We start from the raw sequence: 14,994 nt of genomic DNA on the forward strand, positions 1-14,994 counted from the left end.
AGGCGTCTGTTTGGTCCCTTCTGTGCGTCAGGTTTGAAGGTGTCTCTGCAGATGGCAAGGCAAGGCCTCCCTGTGAAATCACCATCTGCTCAGTGTGAGTGGGAGAGCTGGCAGGCCACCAGATGCCCTCCCATGCTGGGCTCAGCACTGGCCTCTGGAGCTAAAGAGGCTGAACACTTTCCTTAGACACCTGCTCTGCTGTCCTGGGCCTCACCGAAGGTGCCAGGGTGTGGCTCTGCTGGGAAGTTGGGTCCAAGAAGCTGACCCTTCACGGAGAGCTGGAGTGGGACAATGTGTCCGGTAGCGGGAGAGAGCCATTCCTTCCAGTGTCTTGGGGGGCACCTACTGTGTTCAGGTTCTGTGTCTGTGTGGGGCGACCTGCTGGTCCTGTCTGCGGTCTGTCCACGGTGTGAGGCATCCTGGGCTCTGTTCTCACTCAGCACTCCCTCCCCCTCCCCCCCGCCATTGCTGTGTATCCTCTCTTATCCTCGGCCTCTCTGGGCTTCAGTCCCACCTTCAGGGCAGTGATGGGTGACTGGAGTGTTCTCTCTTCCCGTTTTCATCTTGCCTTGTGTGGTGTCAGGGTCAAGACAGAGGAGGTGAGGCAGAAGAGGTTTCTATAGGGTTTCAGAATTCTTGCTGGAATTTGGGGGTCTTCCTAGAGGAGGCTAGAAATGAGAAATTCTTCTTGGTAGCCCCCTGTGGTCTCATGCCCTGGGCATGGGCTCAGTCCTTCTGCTGAGAGGCCCCACAAACCCATTAACAACAGCGTATGTATGACATCCGGCCGCAGCTGAGCACGTACAGACTCAGAGCGAAGGGAAGAGTCCAAGGACACCAGGCAAGGGGAAGGCAGGGGTGGGATTTGAACCCAGGGCCTCTGCCTGGCACTGTCTCTTAACCACTAAGATACCGGGCCTTAGTGAAAGAAAACGTGGCAGTCCCACGGGGTCTTGTGAATAGTGGCTTGTCCTTGGAGATTTGAATCCACACATTGAGGAACCAGCATTTTATATCTATGTTATAATATATGATATTTTTCCAGACAGGGTTTCTCTGTGTAGGCCAGGCTGGCCTCAGAATCAGAGATCCGCCTGCCTCTGCCTCCCACATGCTGGGATTAAAGGCGTGCGCCACCACTGCCTGGAATCAACACTTTTAACATGTGGACACGTGAATTCTGACACAGGCTGATTGGGCCTCGCATAGAGAGCCCGGCCCTCTGAGAGCTTGGTCTTGACCTCTGTTGCTTACAGGCTTCAGCTCTGAGCTGGCAGCGGCTTGGGTCAGACCCTAAGCAGCCATCAGCCTCCTCAGGTGGGCCACGCTCTTCGAGGCTCCAGAGCCCTCCACCGTCAGGGCATACAGGGCCGGGTGGGTGCGTGTGCTCACAGGGAGGCCTCTCAAGGGAAGACTCCAGGGAAGGTCCACATCTCTGCGCGGGGAGGGCTCTCTGTGGGGAGTCCCATCCTTTCCAGACCCTCCTGCAGTTTCCACGGCAACCGCTGTTGCTATGGTTTTGCTTGGCAAGCAGCTGGTGAGGAAGAGGGTGGACCAGCGGCCCCTACACCCACCAAAGCCACTGCATAAACAAGTGTGCTGCCTCCACAGCCCCAGGGACCCCCAAACAGAGGGGTGCCCCCCACCCCGGAGTCGCTGAGCGAAGGCTGGGGCGATGAGGCAGGAGGCCCCCTAGGCTGGGACTCCCTCTCTCCCTGGCCTGCCTGGCCAGCTCTGTCCTACCACAGACGATGCATGATCTGTTTACGTGTCTTCTTCCTTCGCCGCACTGTGAGGACTCGGGGTGGGGAGCCGGGTGACTCATCTCTCATCCCCACGGCCCAGCACAGGGCCTGGTACAAATCAGAGTCAATTCAATCCTATAAAAAGCTAAGTCTGGTTCCTTGGGCTTGGAGGGTAGCACAGTAGGATGGGGACGTTTCCAGCCTCTGGGGTCCAACAGACACTTGGGTTTGAATGCGAGCCTGGGTCTGGGGTGTACAGCTCAATAAGAGAGAACTTGCCCAGCATGTATGAGGATCTAGTCTTGGAGGTCAGCGCTGAAAAACAGAGAAACCACAATAAAACCCAGACGAATAAAACAGAACTCAGGTGAAAAACAGTTCTGCTGTGTGACCTTGAGTGAGTCGCTTCCCCTCTCTGAGCCTCAGTTGCTTCCCCTATAAAATTAGAATCTCTGTGAGAGTCTTGTTTGATGACTTGGGGATTCTCTTAGAAAGCATTGGGCACCTCATGGGTACTGAGCCCTGGGCTGGGTGCAGTATACAGTGGAGGACAGAAAGTACCAGCCCTGTCTTGCAGATCAGCATTTGCCTAGTACCTAGAAGGGATTAATGCATGCCAGGTTACCCCCTCCCCCAGGCCACTGACTCCCAGCAGCCTCTCCTTTCCCAGAGGTGGTGCAAGAGAAGACCCCGAGAGGGAGACTTGAACCCCCAGGCCCCTGGGCCTGTCTGTTTTCCCTGACCCTTTGCCCCCAAGCCTGGGGTGCGGGAAGTGTGAGGCTAGGTCGGCTCTGGGCTGAGGCTGAGCATCTGGTCCTCTCTTGGTCTCCCTGGGTCTCTTCTAGGGCATGACTGGCTGTATGAGTACAGTCTCCCAGGCGCTGATATACTTCCCATTTCCTGGGTTCTGGGGGATCCCATGACTGCTAGTTCTGACAGCCTAGTTCCTGGAGAGAACCCCACCCTCCAGCCAGCCCCTGGCAGAGTCATGGGTGAATAAGAATAGCTGACAGACAGAGTCAGCCAAAAGGACAGCTGAGCTGACATCAACAGGAGCAGATGTTGGTCTTGGGACACGGATGACGCTTTGGGGCTTTGGGGCTTTTGGGGCTTTGGGGCTCCTCTGTGTGGTCCTTCAAAGGGGGTTGAGTCCATGGGGCCTCGAGATCAAGAACATTCAGAGTTGAGCCTGGGGTCTCCTCTGCTATATCATGCTACCGGAGCATCTCTGAGGCCATGTCCCCAGCTCTGAAGTGGGGACAGCCACTGCGTCGTCCTTCCCCCGGGCTGCTTTCTGGGGCTCGCGAGCTCTGCCCACAAGGCAGCTGCCATGCAATAGGCCCCAAAGAAGCCCGAGTCCTGTTCCTTGCCTCCTCCAGGCTGCATCTGCCTCGTCTTCAGCTCTAGCCAGATGGGGCCCGGGGAAGAGGAACTGAGCCCCTGTCTGCCCCAGCGGGGCAGGGAGGAGGTGCTTCTGCTCTGATTTTGCTGAGATCCACTCTTCACCGCTCGCTTGGGCTACCCTGTGCTTCACTCTCCTGAGCAGAATAGCAGTGGCTGGGGTGGGGGCAGGGACTTCCTATTGGCTCAGATCCAACATGGTATATATTTGAGGGACATCTGGGGAGTTGCTGGCCTAGCCTCTTGGCAACCCGAAGCAGTGACTTGGGGGAGCCCACTCCCCTTAGTGACTTAGTGCTGTCGGTGAGATGCTGTGGGGCCTGCTCTTTGAGGGGATTTTGTGTCTCCTAATAGCAGGACAGACACTCCCTGGGGGGCAGGGATACCCTCAGATACCGTCCGGTCTTGACCGTCTTCTAACCCCAACTCCCTGCAGGGACTTCTTGCCCCGAGGATCTGGCATCGTCACCCGACGTCCGCTGGTTCTGCAGCTGGTTAATTCTTCCACAGGTGGGTGTCCTCTATCCGCAGCCAGGCGGCCCCTGCCTGAGGTGAAGCCCAGCCTAGCTACGGAAGCTGTTTGTGGAGTGACTTTAGGCAAGGTCATCTTCCCCTCCGTGGGCCCTAGACAGTGGGTATAAAACTATAAAGTGGAGGGCTAGAGAGATGGCCCAGCGGTTTAGAGCACTGGCTGTTCTTCCAGAGGACCCAGGTTCAATTCCCAGCAATCACATGGTGGCTCACAGGTATCTGTAACAGTTCCAGGGGATCCAACACCCTCGTGCAGACGTGAATGCAGAAAAAACACCAATGCACATGAAATAAAATTAAATAATTAAAAAAAAAAGCATACTGTAAAATGGAGACAAGGATCGCTGTTTGGGGGTAAAGGGTAGATTAAGGGAGAACGATGCCACCCAGGTGGGCTTCCCAGGTCTGATGCCTCCTCCCCATCCCCTGTTGGTTTCTGGAGCAGAATATGCCGAATTCCTGCATTGCAAGGGGAAGAAGTTCACCGACTTCGAGGAGGTGCGCCTGGAGATTGAGGCTGAGACTGACCGGGTCACCGGCACCAACAAGGGCATTTCTCCAGTGCCCATCAACCTGCGGGTCTATTCGCCCCATGGTGAGGAGACCCGGCCCCGCCCCCTCCTTCCGGCTTCTTTGCCTAGCCACGCGCGCCCTGGGCCAATTCCCTGGGCCCCACAGTTCTCATATTTGTTGCCTGCGTCTTCCAAGTCCACTTACCTCAAGTCTCACCTGCCTAACCCCTCCCTCTTCTGGCCGCGCTCACCAGTAGATGCTCTTCAAGCCGGAGCCTGGTGTTTAGCCCCACCCACCTGACCACGCCCCCACCGTGGGCCTGCCCTTTTTGCCTCTCTGTCCAGTGCTGAACCTGACCCTAGTGGACCTGCCTGGCATGACCAAGGTCCCGGTGGGGGACCAACCTCCCGACATCGAGTTCCAGATCCGGGACATGCTCATGCAGTTCGTCACTAAGGAGAACTGCCTTATCCTGGCTGTGTCCCCTGCCAACTCGGACCTGGCCAACTCTGATGCCCTCAAGATCGCCAAGGAGGTGGACCCGCAGGGTAGGTTGCTCGCTGGCAGCTGATGCACCTCGGCACTAGTCTGGTTTAGGAGTATCTCTGAAGGTCTAATGGTGTCGGGATCAGATTTAACCCTTAGACTCACTTCAGCTGGGTGTGGTCCCTCAGTCCCAGCACGTAGAAGACCCAACACTAGTTACATGACCAGTTTGAGGACAGCCTGGGTTACATGAGATGCAGTCTCAAAGAGTTTTAAAAAGGGGGGCTCGGTGGGAAAAGGTGCTTGCTGCCTGAGTTCAGTCCCAGAACCCATGTGGAGGAGCAGGAGAACTGATCCCTGCAAATCTTTGTGGTGGAGGGGGTGCACCCACTTACATAAATAAGCAAATAAATAAAAGTGACTTTTAAAAGCCCCACCTCAAAGAAACAATTTTGCAGGGTTTTGGATGTAGCTCAGTGCTAGGGTTCTTACCTAGCGTGGTGTTAAAACATCATTTTGGTCGGGAGGTGGTGGTGCACACCTTTAATCCCAGAACTTGGGAGGCAGAGCCAGGCGGATCTCTGTGAGTTTGAGGCCATCCTGGTCTACAGAGTAAAATTCAGGAAAGGCTCCAAAACTACACAGAGAAACCCTGTCTCGAATAAATAAATAAATAAATAAATAAATAAATAAATAAATAAATAAATAAATAAATAAACCCACATCATTTTATTCAGGCTGTGAGGACGCACACCTTTACACCTTTAATCCCAGCACTCAGGAGGCAGAGCTAGGCAGATCTCTGTGAGTTTGAGGCCAGCCTGGTCTACAGAAAAGGCGCAAAGCTACACAGAGAAACCCTGTCTCGTATGTATAAATAAATAAATAAATAAATAAATAAATAAATAAATAAATAAAACCTACATCATTTTATTCAGGCTGTGAGGACGCACACCTTTACACCTTTAATCCCAGTACTCAGGAGGCAGAGCTAGGTGGATCTCTGTGAGTTGGAGGCCAGCCTAGTCTACAGAGGGAGTCCCAGGACAGCCAGGGCTACACAGAGAAACCCTGTCTTGAAAAACCAAAATAATAATAATAATAACAAATAAAAAATAAAACATGATTTTGCATTCAGTGTGGCAGTGTACAATCAGGATCCCAAGTCTCCAAAGGTGGAGGCACAAAGATCATGAGTTCAAGGCCAGGCTAGACTATATAGATCAAAAAAATTTTTTTTGTTGTTTTCTGTTTGTTTGTTTTTGAGACAGGGTTTCTTTGTGTAGCCTTGACTATCCTGTAGAGCAGGCTGGCCTCAAACTCACAGAGGTCTTCCTGCATTTACCACCCAAGTGCTGGGATTAAAGGCATGCGCCACCACTGCTGGCTATGTTGAATTAAAAAAATAATTTAAAAATTATTTTATTAGTATGGATATTTTGCTGGCATGATGTCTCTGCATCACCTGCATGCAGTGCCCACAGAGGCCAGAAGATGGCATCAGTTCTCCTGAAACTGTTACTGATGGTTGTGAACCGCCATGTGGGTGCTGAGAATTGAACCTGAGTCCTCTGGAAGAGCAGCCAGTGCTCTTAACCACTGAGTCATCTCTCCAGTCCCTACATATATTGAGTTTGAAGCCAGCTTGAGTTTCATAGCCAGATCCTCTCTCAAAGAAATAGCACCAACTCAGGGCTGGAGAGATGGCTCAGCTCTTCCAGGGGACCCAGGTTCAATTCCTAGTACCCCCATGGTTGTTCACAACCATCTGTAATTCCAGTTCCTGAGGATGTGACACACTTTTCTGGCCTCTGCCAGCAGCACACACCAGGCACACGTGGTACACAGACATATATGTAGGCAAAACTCACATACACATACAATAAAAATGAAAATAATTAAAAAGAGAGAGAAATGGCATCAACAAAAAAAATCATTTTGGCCACTTTGAATCATGAAAGAGGAGCGGCTGGGTGGGCAGAGGATGAGAAGGATAGTGTGGGAGGTTTCAGAACGAGTGAAGTCTCCCGAGGGAGGGCTGGAGCAGGTGTGCCAGTCTACCGTGGTCACTTTGCAGGTCAGCGCACCATTGGGGTCATCACCAAGCTGGACCTGATGGATGAGGGCACAGACGCCCGGGATGTGCTGGAGAATAAGCTGCTCCCTCTGCGCAGAGGTAGGCAGGCACTGCCGCACCTTCCCCTCTCACCTTCCTGGGAGCTGCCCGCCCCTGACCTCGGCCCTGCTCCACAGGCTACATCGGCGTGGTGAACCGCAGTCAGAAGGACATAGATGGCAAGAAGGACATCACAGCCGCCTTGGCTGCCGAACGCAAGTTCTTCCTCTCTCACCCATCCTACCGCCACTTGGCTGACCGCATGGGCACACCCTACCTGCAGAAGGTCCTCAATCAGGTGGGTTAGCGGGTCTAGCCAGGGCCCTGGGGAAACAAGACTAATCTCAAGTGCATCTTTTCGTGTGTGTGTGTGTGTGTGTGTGTGTACATACGTTTTGTTTTTTTTATTTTATATGTATGGGTGATTTGTCTGTGTGCATGTCTGGTACCCTGGAAAGTCAGAAGAGGGCAGCAGATCCCCTGGAACTGGAGTTACACATGGTCTCGAGCTGTCATGTGGATGCTGGGAATCAAACCTGGGTTCTCTAGAAGATCAGTCTGAGCCGTCTCTGCAGCCTGGTTTCCTCCATACACCTTAAGGGAGACCACTGGAGATTAGCATCCAGCAATGCAAAACGAAGTGAGACCCAGAGAAAGGAAGCCACTTGTCTTAGTCCCCTAGGGAGTTAGTGACAAGAATTCTGCTGACTTTTCCTTTCTGGGGCCCAGAAGGAGAGCCCTGGGACTCCCAGCATGTAGAGAAGACCAGAATCTTGTGTGGATGGTGGCACTGACTCATGAGAACTGGAATGCATTCTGCTGGACATCTTGGTCCTCTTGACGTGATCCAAAGAGACTGAACCAGGGGCTGGAGAGATGGCTCAGGGGTTAAGAGATGGCTGCTCTTCCAGAGGTCCTGAGTTCAATTCCCAGCACCCACATGGTGGCTCATGACCATCTATAATAAGATCTGACGCTCTCTTCTGGTGTGCAGGTATACATGCAGAGCACTCATATATAAAATATAAATAAATAAATAAATTTAAAAAGGATCAACTTAAAAAAAAAAAAAAGAGAGCCGGGCGGTGGTGGCGCACGCCTTTAATCCCAGCACTCGGGAGGCAGAGCCAGGCGGATCTCTGTGAGTTCGAGGCCAGCCTGGGCTACCAAGTGAGTTCCAGGAAAGGCGCAAAGCTACACAGAGAAACCTTGTCTCGAAAAACCAAAAAAAAAAAAAAAAAAAAAAAAAAAAAAAGAGGCTGACCCAGAAACCGTGAACATTCCAAAAGCTTCCCCGGGAGGCTTCCCCTTCTGGAATGAGTGCAGGGGGCAGTTGAGACAACCATAGATCTGGATTCCAATCCCGGCTTCATTACTCACCCACTGGGACACTCTAATGCTCTGATCTTCCCACCACTACCTCTAAAGAGGATGGTGGTGACCCATCCTGTCCCACAGTGTAACCCCAATGGCTCAGGGAGAGAGGGTGAGGGACCCAGCGGACTGGAGCCCCTGAACTTGAGAATTACCTGTAGGTGACTGGAACCCAGAGTATGCGAGAGTGTCTTTCAGCCTTCCCTGCCTAAATGCATTGGGGTTCTGGAATCTAAAAATATTCAGTTACTCAAAGTTAGGTAGCTTCAGTATGGATCCAGATTCCTGGCTTCTGTCAGAAATTGAGTTATGACATATTAATTCCAATAGTTCATCTCTGTGCGCACCTGTGGAGCTCAGGCCTGCCCTTTGCAGCAGTGGTTCTCAACCTGTGGGTCACACCCCTCTGGGGGTGTGTCGTTCTCAACCTGTGGGTCACACTCCTCTGGGGGGGGTTCTCAACCTGTGGGTCACACCCCTTCTGGGGGGAGTGTGGTTCTCAACCTGTGGGTCACACCCCTCTGGGGGGGTGTGGTTCTCAACCTGTGGGTCACACCCCTTCTGGGGGTGTGTGGTTCTCAACCTGTGGGTCACACCCCTTCTGGGGGGAGTGTGGTTCTCAACCTGTGGGTCACACCCCTTCTGGGGGTGTGTGGTTCTCAACCTGTGGGTCACACCCCTTCTGGGGTGGTGTAGTTCTCAACCTGTGGGTCACACCCCTTCTGAGGGGTGTGTGGTTCTCAATCTGTGGGTCACACCCCTTCTGGGGGGGTGTCGAGCAACCTTTTACAGGGGTCGCATATCAGATCTCCAGCTATCAGATATTTACATTATGATTCATAACTGTGGCAAAATTACAGTTATGAAGTAGCAATGAAAATAATTTCATGGTTGGGGGTCAGCACACCATGAGGAACTGTATTAAAGGGTCGCAGCATTAGGAAGGCTGAGAACCACTGCCCTACAGCTTCTGACCTGGTCCTCCACAGCTCTGTGCCGTATTGCATCCACACAGCCTGCTAGCATCCCTTTCCCTGCCTGGGCCTGTGGGCATCTAGGGCTGTGACCTTGGTTTTAACCTTTTCCTTACCCACCACACCCAGCAACTGACCAACCACATCCGGGACACACTGCCAGGGCTTCGGAACAAGCTGCAGAGCCAGCTGCTGTCCATTGAGAAGGAGGTGGATGAGTACAAGAACTTCCGACCGGATGACCCAGCACGCAAGACCAAGGCCCTGCTGCAGTAAGGCTCCTGGCCCCAGTCTCCAGGGCTGGGCTGCTCCAGCCCCTCCCACCCTCCGGGGCCCAGGGCTCCCCCCTCCACCTCCTCAGGCCACGCCCCTCTCCCACACAGGATGGTCCAGCAGTTTGCGGTGGACTTCGAGAAGCGCATTGAAGGTTCCGGAGACCAGATCGACACTTACGAATTGTCAGGTGGAGCCCGCATTAACCGGATCTTCCATGAGCGCTTCCCTTTTGAGCTGGTTAAGGTAGGGCACTGTAGTCCCAGGCAGGAGAGTGGGCCCTGTATCTACCTCCTGTGGCAGGGCTGGCTCTGACCAGTCTTCCGTCTGTCCACCACAGATGGAGTTTGATGAGAAGGAACTCCGAAGAGAGATCAGCTATGCCATCAAGAACATTCATGGCATCAGGCATGTACTGGGACCAGGGTGGGGTCTGCATCCTGTTAGGCAAGGGGCACCAGGCTTGAAGGAGCCTCCCTCAGGATGGACCTGAGGGTCCTGGCCTTCCATCCCTTAACCCCAGCTTTCTGGCCCCCAGCTCAACAGGCTCCAGCTAAGGGAGGTGGCTGGGAGGCCTGGGCTACCCGGCAGCCTACAACCCACTGGCCTCCTTGGCTGTCCCCGGGAGGTCTGGAGGTCACTGGGTAGGGCCTGGGGCATAACACCCAGACACTGTTCTACATTCTTTTATGAGGGTGATTTTCAACATGCCAGATGCTCCCAGTCTCCCAACCTCTCCCGTCCTACCCCTTCTCTCCCAAGCCACCCTTTGGTGCCGAAAAGAGAGCTGGGAGAGAGACCCTCAGACACTCCTCAGGGACCCAGACCCTGAATGGCACCACGCCCATGTGACCCCTCTATGTATGCTCCTGTACGATCCATGCTGCATCTCCGCCTGAAATCTACATTGTGAGAACTGCATTTGGTCAAAACAGGAGACCTCGTCTCCTTGTCTTAATAAGAGAAGCTCAGTTCTCAGAATGGCTCTTAAGGAGGCCTCAGTTTGGTAATTTCCAAACAGTGTGGGGCTATGGAACCTTTTAGAACCTTTTACAGAAATACTTAAGAGGAAGCAAAATGGCTGTAGGAGAGGCTCAGACAGAGCTGTCTGGCCCAAGGATCACTGATGGGAAACCTCTCATTAGAACCGCTCTCCTCCCCCCCCACCGCCGTCCCCCCGCCCCCGCGCCCCCCCCCACCCCCCCCCCCCCGCTGGCTAGCTGGAGACACCCAGGCTCAGACGGGGTAGTGGGAAGACTTCTCCCCCAGGCACTGCTAAGGGGCTGGAGAGGGACCATGGCCTGGTACTCCTGGCAAGTGCCAGCCTGTGACACTCTGCCCTTCTCCTGCCCCGGGCGTTCAGAACGGGGCTGTTTACCCCAGACATGGCCTTTGAAACCATTGTGAAAAAGCAGGTGAAGAAGATTCGAGAACCGTGTCTCAAGTGTGTGGACATGGTTATCTCAGAACTAATCAGCACGGTTAGACAGTGCACCAAGAAGGTAACAGGCAGCCCTTGGCCAGCCCCGTCAGCCCCGCCCGCCCCCGCCCCGCCCTGCACCGCTCAGCCAGGCACTTCTTCCCCACATCACCGCCGCCACCGCCTGCCTCCTCGGTAGCATGCACAGGCCTCAGCGGGGTGGGGAGGGCAAGCCGATCATGATGGACCTGGACAGGGGAGCCCTCTGAGGGAACCTCACCCACACCCTGACCCCCGGACCTGGGGAATCAAAGAATTGGACACTGAGAGATCTCCCCTGGCCCAGAAAGAATGGTGTTGGAGGGAACTCTGGGTCCCTGCCTTGCCCATAGACATGGGGTAAACTTCCAAAGCTCTAGGGGGGGTCTTGGGGAAGCCTCAGCCTGGGGGCATGTGAGGAACAGGATCTTGTGGGGTGCTTTGCGGGAACCTGGGCAGCCAGAGCAGTCATAGGGCCCAGGACTGGGGTACCATGTCTCCCTGTTCTTCATCCTCTCCATCCTTCACTGTCCTCTGGAGACTGTCATCGGGCCCTCCCGCCCCTTCCACATTCGGCTCTCCAGGGACAGAGCTGTCTCCTTCCAGTCAGCCTCAAAAGGGATTGGGCTTAGAGGATGGTGCTCATTTCTCACAGCAGGGAAACTGAGGCCCAGCATGTGGAATGACTTACCCAGCCAGGGTCTTATCTGCTAGGGAGCGGAGAGCTGTCACTGGAAGCTGAGGCTGCGGACTCACCTGTCCAGTGCTCATCAGTTCCACCCCAGGCACCCCCCCTCCACACTGCTGTCTTGGCCTCTCAACCACCACCCCCCTTTCTGTCTTTTCTCTTCTCCTGCTTTCCGTCTTTCCGAGTTCCCACGAACCTGATAGGAGGAGGAGCCAGAGGGATGCCCCTTGAGGAGGAAGGAGGAGCAGGGGTGGAGGGGGAGAGCCAGGCTGCTGCTCCGAAGCCCCAGGAGGCTCCGTCTGTGGTGTTGACTGTAGGGCGGGGAGAGCGCAGCCTGGGCACTTAAACACAGCACAGCCTAGCAGAGGTGGCCCATGGGGCTGAGCTTCTGAGTCAGGCTGAAACAGTTCAGGGGTTCCCAGAAGCTTAGGTTTGAACAGAACATGTGGCTCAGTCCGGGTCTGGCCCTTAGGAGGACGCACGGGGACAGACAGAAGAGGCACTGGAGAAGAGCAGGCGGGCATGGGGCTGTTGAGTCTGCTTTCTAGGGGCATCCCTGGGGTAGAGGATCTGAAGTGGGGAAGGCTCTCTCAGAACAGGGGTTTGGTCCCTGACACCTCTGGCCATAACCCCAGAGCCCCGAGGGAGGGGGTGCTTGGTTGCACCTAGCAGGTGCAACCCTGGGAGAGGGGGAGGGGCTGGGTCCCACGCTCATGTTGTCTTCTGTTCTCTCTCTCTTTGTTGGTGTCTCTCTCTTTCCCCATGCCTGTGCCATCCTCACCCACCCTTGAGCCCGGCCGCTTGGCTTTCACTCCCATCCTCCTCCCCCCCTCTGCCCTCCTGGCTGCTCCCCTCCCTGCCCCCCCCTCCTCCTCCTCCTGCTCCTCCTCCTCCTCCTCGGGTGCAGGACGGGCCTCTTCACACCTGATCTCGCTTTTGAAGCCACAGTGAAAAAGCAGGTGCAGAAGCTTAAAGAGCCCAGTATCAAGTGTGTGGACATGGTAGTCAGTGAACTCACGTCCACCATCAGAAAGTGTAGCGAAAAGGTATGGCGGCCGCCTGGGAGGGGCTGGGCCCGGCCGTCACCCCTACCTGGTGGCTATGGCTTCCCACGGGCAGAACCATCTGCCTAGCAGATGTGATGGCCTCTTGGCTCCCCACTGGGACCCAGGCACCCATTCAGGCCAGGCAGTCCCTGGCCCAAGACTTCCTGCCATCTTAGAACCCCGGGAATACTTTCACTCAGGATGCTATCAGACAGCCCTGGCAGAAGGGCTGCACTCCACGCCTCGGGTCCCCTTTCCGTCGGTAAGGACGATCGTACAGTGCCAACCACAGTGATGGTAGGTGGTGGCTGCAGTTTATTGAGCAGCTACTCTGTGCTTCAGTGGGCTGAGTGCTGGTCCTTACCAGTGTCTGATTTAGTCTTCTCAACAACTTTAAGAAGTGGGCAACATCATTGCCCTTGCTTTACAGGGGTCCAGACAGATCTCAGGGAAAGCAGAGGGTGACTTAGACTTACGGAGAGGGCCCAGGGTCAGGGCCTCTGGGGAGAGGAGAGCCATCCCAGGACCTCGAAACCAATTTGCGCTAAAGCGTATTGGATTGCTCAGTGCCAACAGTCTGCATGAGTCAGACGCCTAGGAGCCTCTTTTGAGTTGTCTGTCTTTTCGATGCCCTTTTCTTATGTGTCCACTTTTGGCCGTTTGGAGGACTTTTAGCCAGGTTGTCCAAAGCAGTGCTTGCTTTCAGCTCCCATTGGCAGTGGGAGCTTTGCCAGACTTCCCATGCTGCCCCTGCCCTCAGCAGTGAGCTGAACTGTCCCTCGAGCTGAGGTCTGTGTGTGGAGCACACATCTGCCTTAACTCCGAGTTTCTAGTAAGTGCCACCCTTGCTCTTCTCTGGTCCCTGAGCTGTGGAGTCCTTGGGTCCCCAGGCCCTCTGTCCGCTGGGCTCAATCCATGGCAGAAAGGTTGCCGGGTCTATGAGAGGTCTGTGTTCTTAGAATCCTGCCGGGAGGCACTTAGCATGCTCCAGTGCTTACACTGGTTTGTTTTGTTTTGTTGTTCTTTTCTGCCCCCCCCCCCTGCCCTTCCCTTCACCCACCTCTTCCCCTCACTCCCACTCCCTTTTTTTTTTTTTTTTTTTTTTTTTGAGACATAGCCTCACTCTCTGGCCCAGCCTGACCTAGACTTCATGGCAGTCCTCTTGTCTCAGCCTCTTGAGCACTAGGAATAAAAGCATGAACCACCACACCCAGCTTAAAAATGTCCATATTTCTGGGCTGGCCAGATGGCTCAGTGGGTAAAGCATTCACTGTGCGTATGTGCCCATATACACATCATGCACACACAATATTAATACAGTAAAATAATTAACTTCAAAAACTTTCCTATTTCTACAACATAATTGGCTTGTTTATTTTAACCATGCTGACACTGGATCCATATATTGCTTTTTTTTTTTTTCTACACACGCTGGGTAGAATTATTACATACCCTATATAAACATTTTTTTTTTTCTGAGATAGGATTTCTCTGCGTAGCCCTGGCTATCATGGAACTCACTCTGTAGACCAGGCTGGCCTCTAACTCAGAGATCTGCCTGCCTCTGCCTCTGGAGTGCTGGGATTAAAGGCGTGTGCCACCACTGCCTGGCCCTATATAAACATTTTTAATGGTGACGTAAGAGGTCATTAAATGAGTTTGCCTGACTAGTTTCCCATTGAACATTTAATCTCTATTTTTAAATATCATAAAGAAACAAGGGATGGGGAGGTGGCTCAGTTGGTAAAGTGCCTGCCACGCAAGCAGGAGGACCTGGGTTCAGATCCCCAGTGCCCACATGGAAAGCCAGATGCAGCAACACACCTGTGGTCCCAGAGCTGGAAAGGGAGACTGGCAGATCCCTGGAGTCACCCATCACTGACTTCTGGCCCCCACATGAAGATCCCATTACGCTTCTTTCTCTTGGATGGTCTCCTTAAGATAGATTCCTAGAAGATAGCTAGCTAGATACAAACAGTCCACAGTGTAGGATGCTTTGCTCAGCTGCATCCCTAACGAGAGCAGTAATTGTGAATGATACAGCTTTGAAGGCAATCCATATGCCCATCCAGAGGCGATCAATAGGCAAAGTAATGCATCCACCGTGGGAAACTGCAAGGGTTTAAAGAGCAGGTGGGTGTGGCTGTCCACGCCTGCAATCCCAGCACTCTGGAGTGGAGGCAGGAGGACCATGAGGTCAAGGTCATTCTCTGCTACATAGTAAGAGGCCAGCCTGGGTTACATGAGACGCTGTCTCAAAAGAAAAGAGGCAAGACAGGCTTGTGTCCTTCTGTCCACGTGTCCCTCTATGATGTAAAGGGACTGTGGAAAACATTGCAGAAAAGAATGTGTGTAGCATTTTGAGGGGAAATTAGTAAATATTGAACA

At 53.7% G+C, this 14,994-nt stretch overlaps 1 protein-coding gene across 7 annotated transcripts in view; it reads left to right on the forward strand.

Annotated features, from left to right (window-relative positions):
- Dnm1 (dynamin 1) overlaps nucleotides 1-14,994 on the forward strand; it is a 46,171-nt gene that overhangs the window by 8,506 nt on the left and 22,671 nt on the right. For 4 of the 7 annotated variants that reach the window (XM_006983465.4, XM_042274895.2, XM_042274901.2 and 1 more), the window contains exons 2-10: nucleotides 3,583-3,656; nucleotides 4,123-4,272; nucleotides 4,535-4,738; nucleotides 6,754-6,852; nucleotides 6,930-7,090; nucleotides 9,270-9,412; nucleotides 9,524-9,659; nucleotides 9,754-9,821; nucleotides 10,777-10,915. In XM_006983465.4, the coding sequence (XP_006983527.1) occupies nucleotides 3,583-3,656; nucleotides 4,123-4,272; nucleotides 4,535-4,738; nucleotides 6,754-6,852; nucleotides 6,930-7,090; nucleotides 9,270-9,412; nucleotides 9,524-9,659; nucleotides 9,754-9,821; nucleotides 10,777-10,915 (1,174 nt within the window). Of the gene's footprint in view, nucleotides 1-3,582; nucleotides 3,657-4,122; nucleotides 4,273-4,534; nucleotides 4,739-6,753; nucleotides 6,853-6,929; nucleotides 7,091-9,269; nucleotides 9,413-9,523; nucleotides 9,660-9,753; nucleotides 9,822-10,776; nucleotides 10,916-12,467; nucleotides 12,607-14,994 lie in introns of all 7 variants that reach the window. The other 3 variants (XM_006983464.4, XM_006983462.4, XM_016002009.3) reach the window with 1 other exon arrangement.

The sequence above is a fragment of the Peromyscus maniculatus genome, chromosome 4 (genome assembly GCF_049852395.1).
Source record: "Peromyscus maniculatus bairdii isolate BWxNUB_F1_BW_parent chromosome 4, HU_Pman_BW_mat_3.1, whole genome shotgun sequence".
Classification (NCBI taxonomy): Eukaryota; Metazoa; Chordata; class Mammalia; order Rodentia; family Cricetidae; genus Peromyscus; species Peromyscus maniculatus.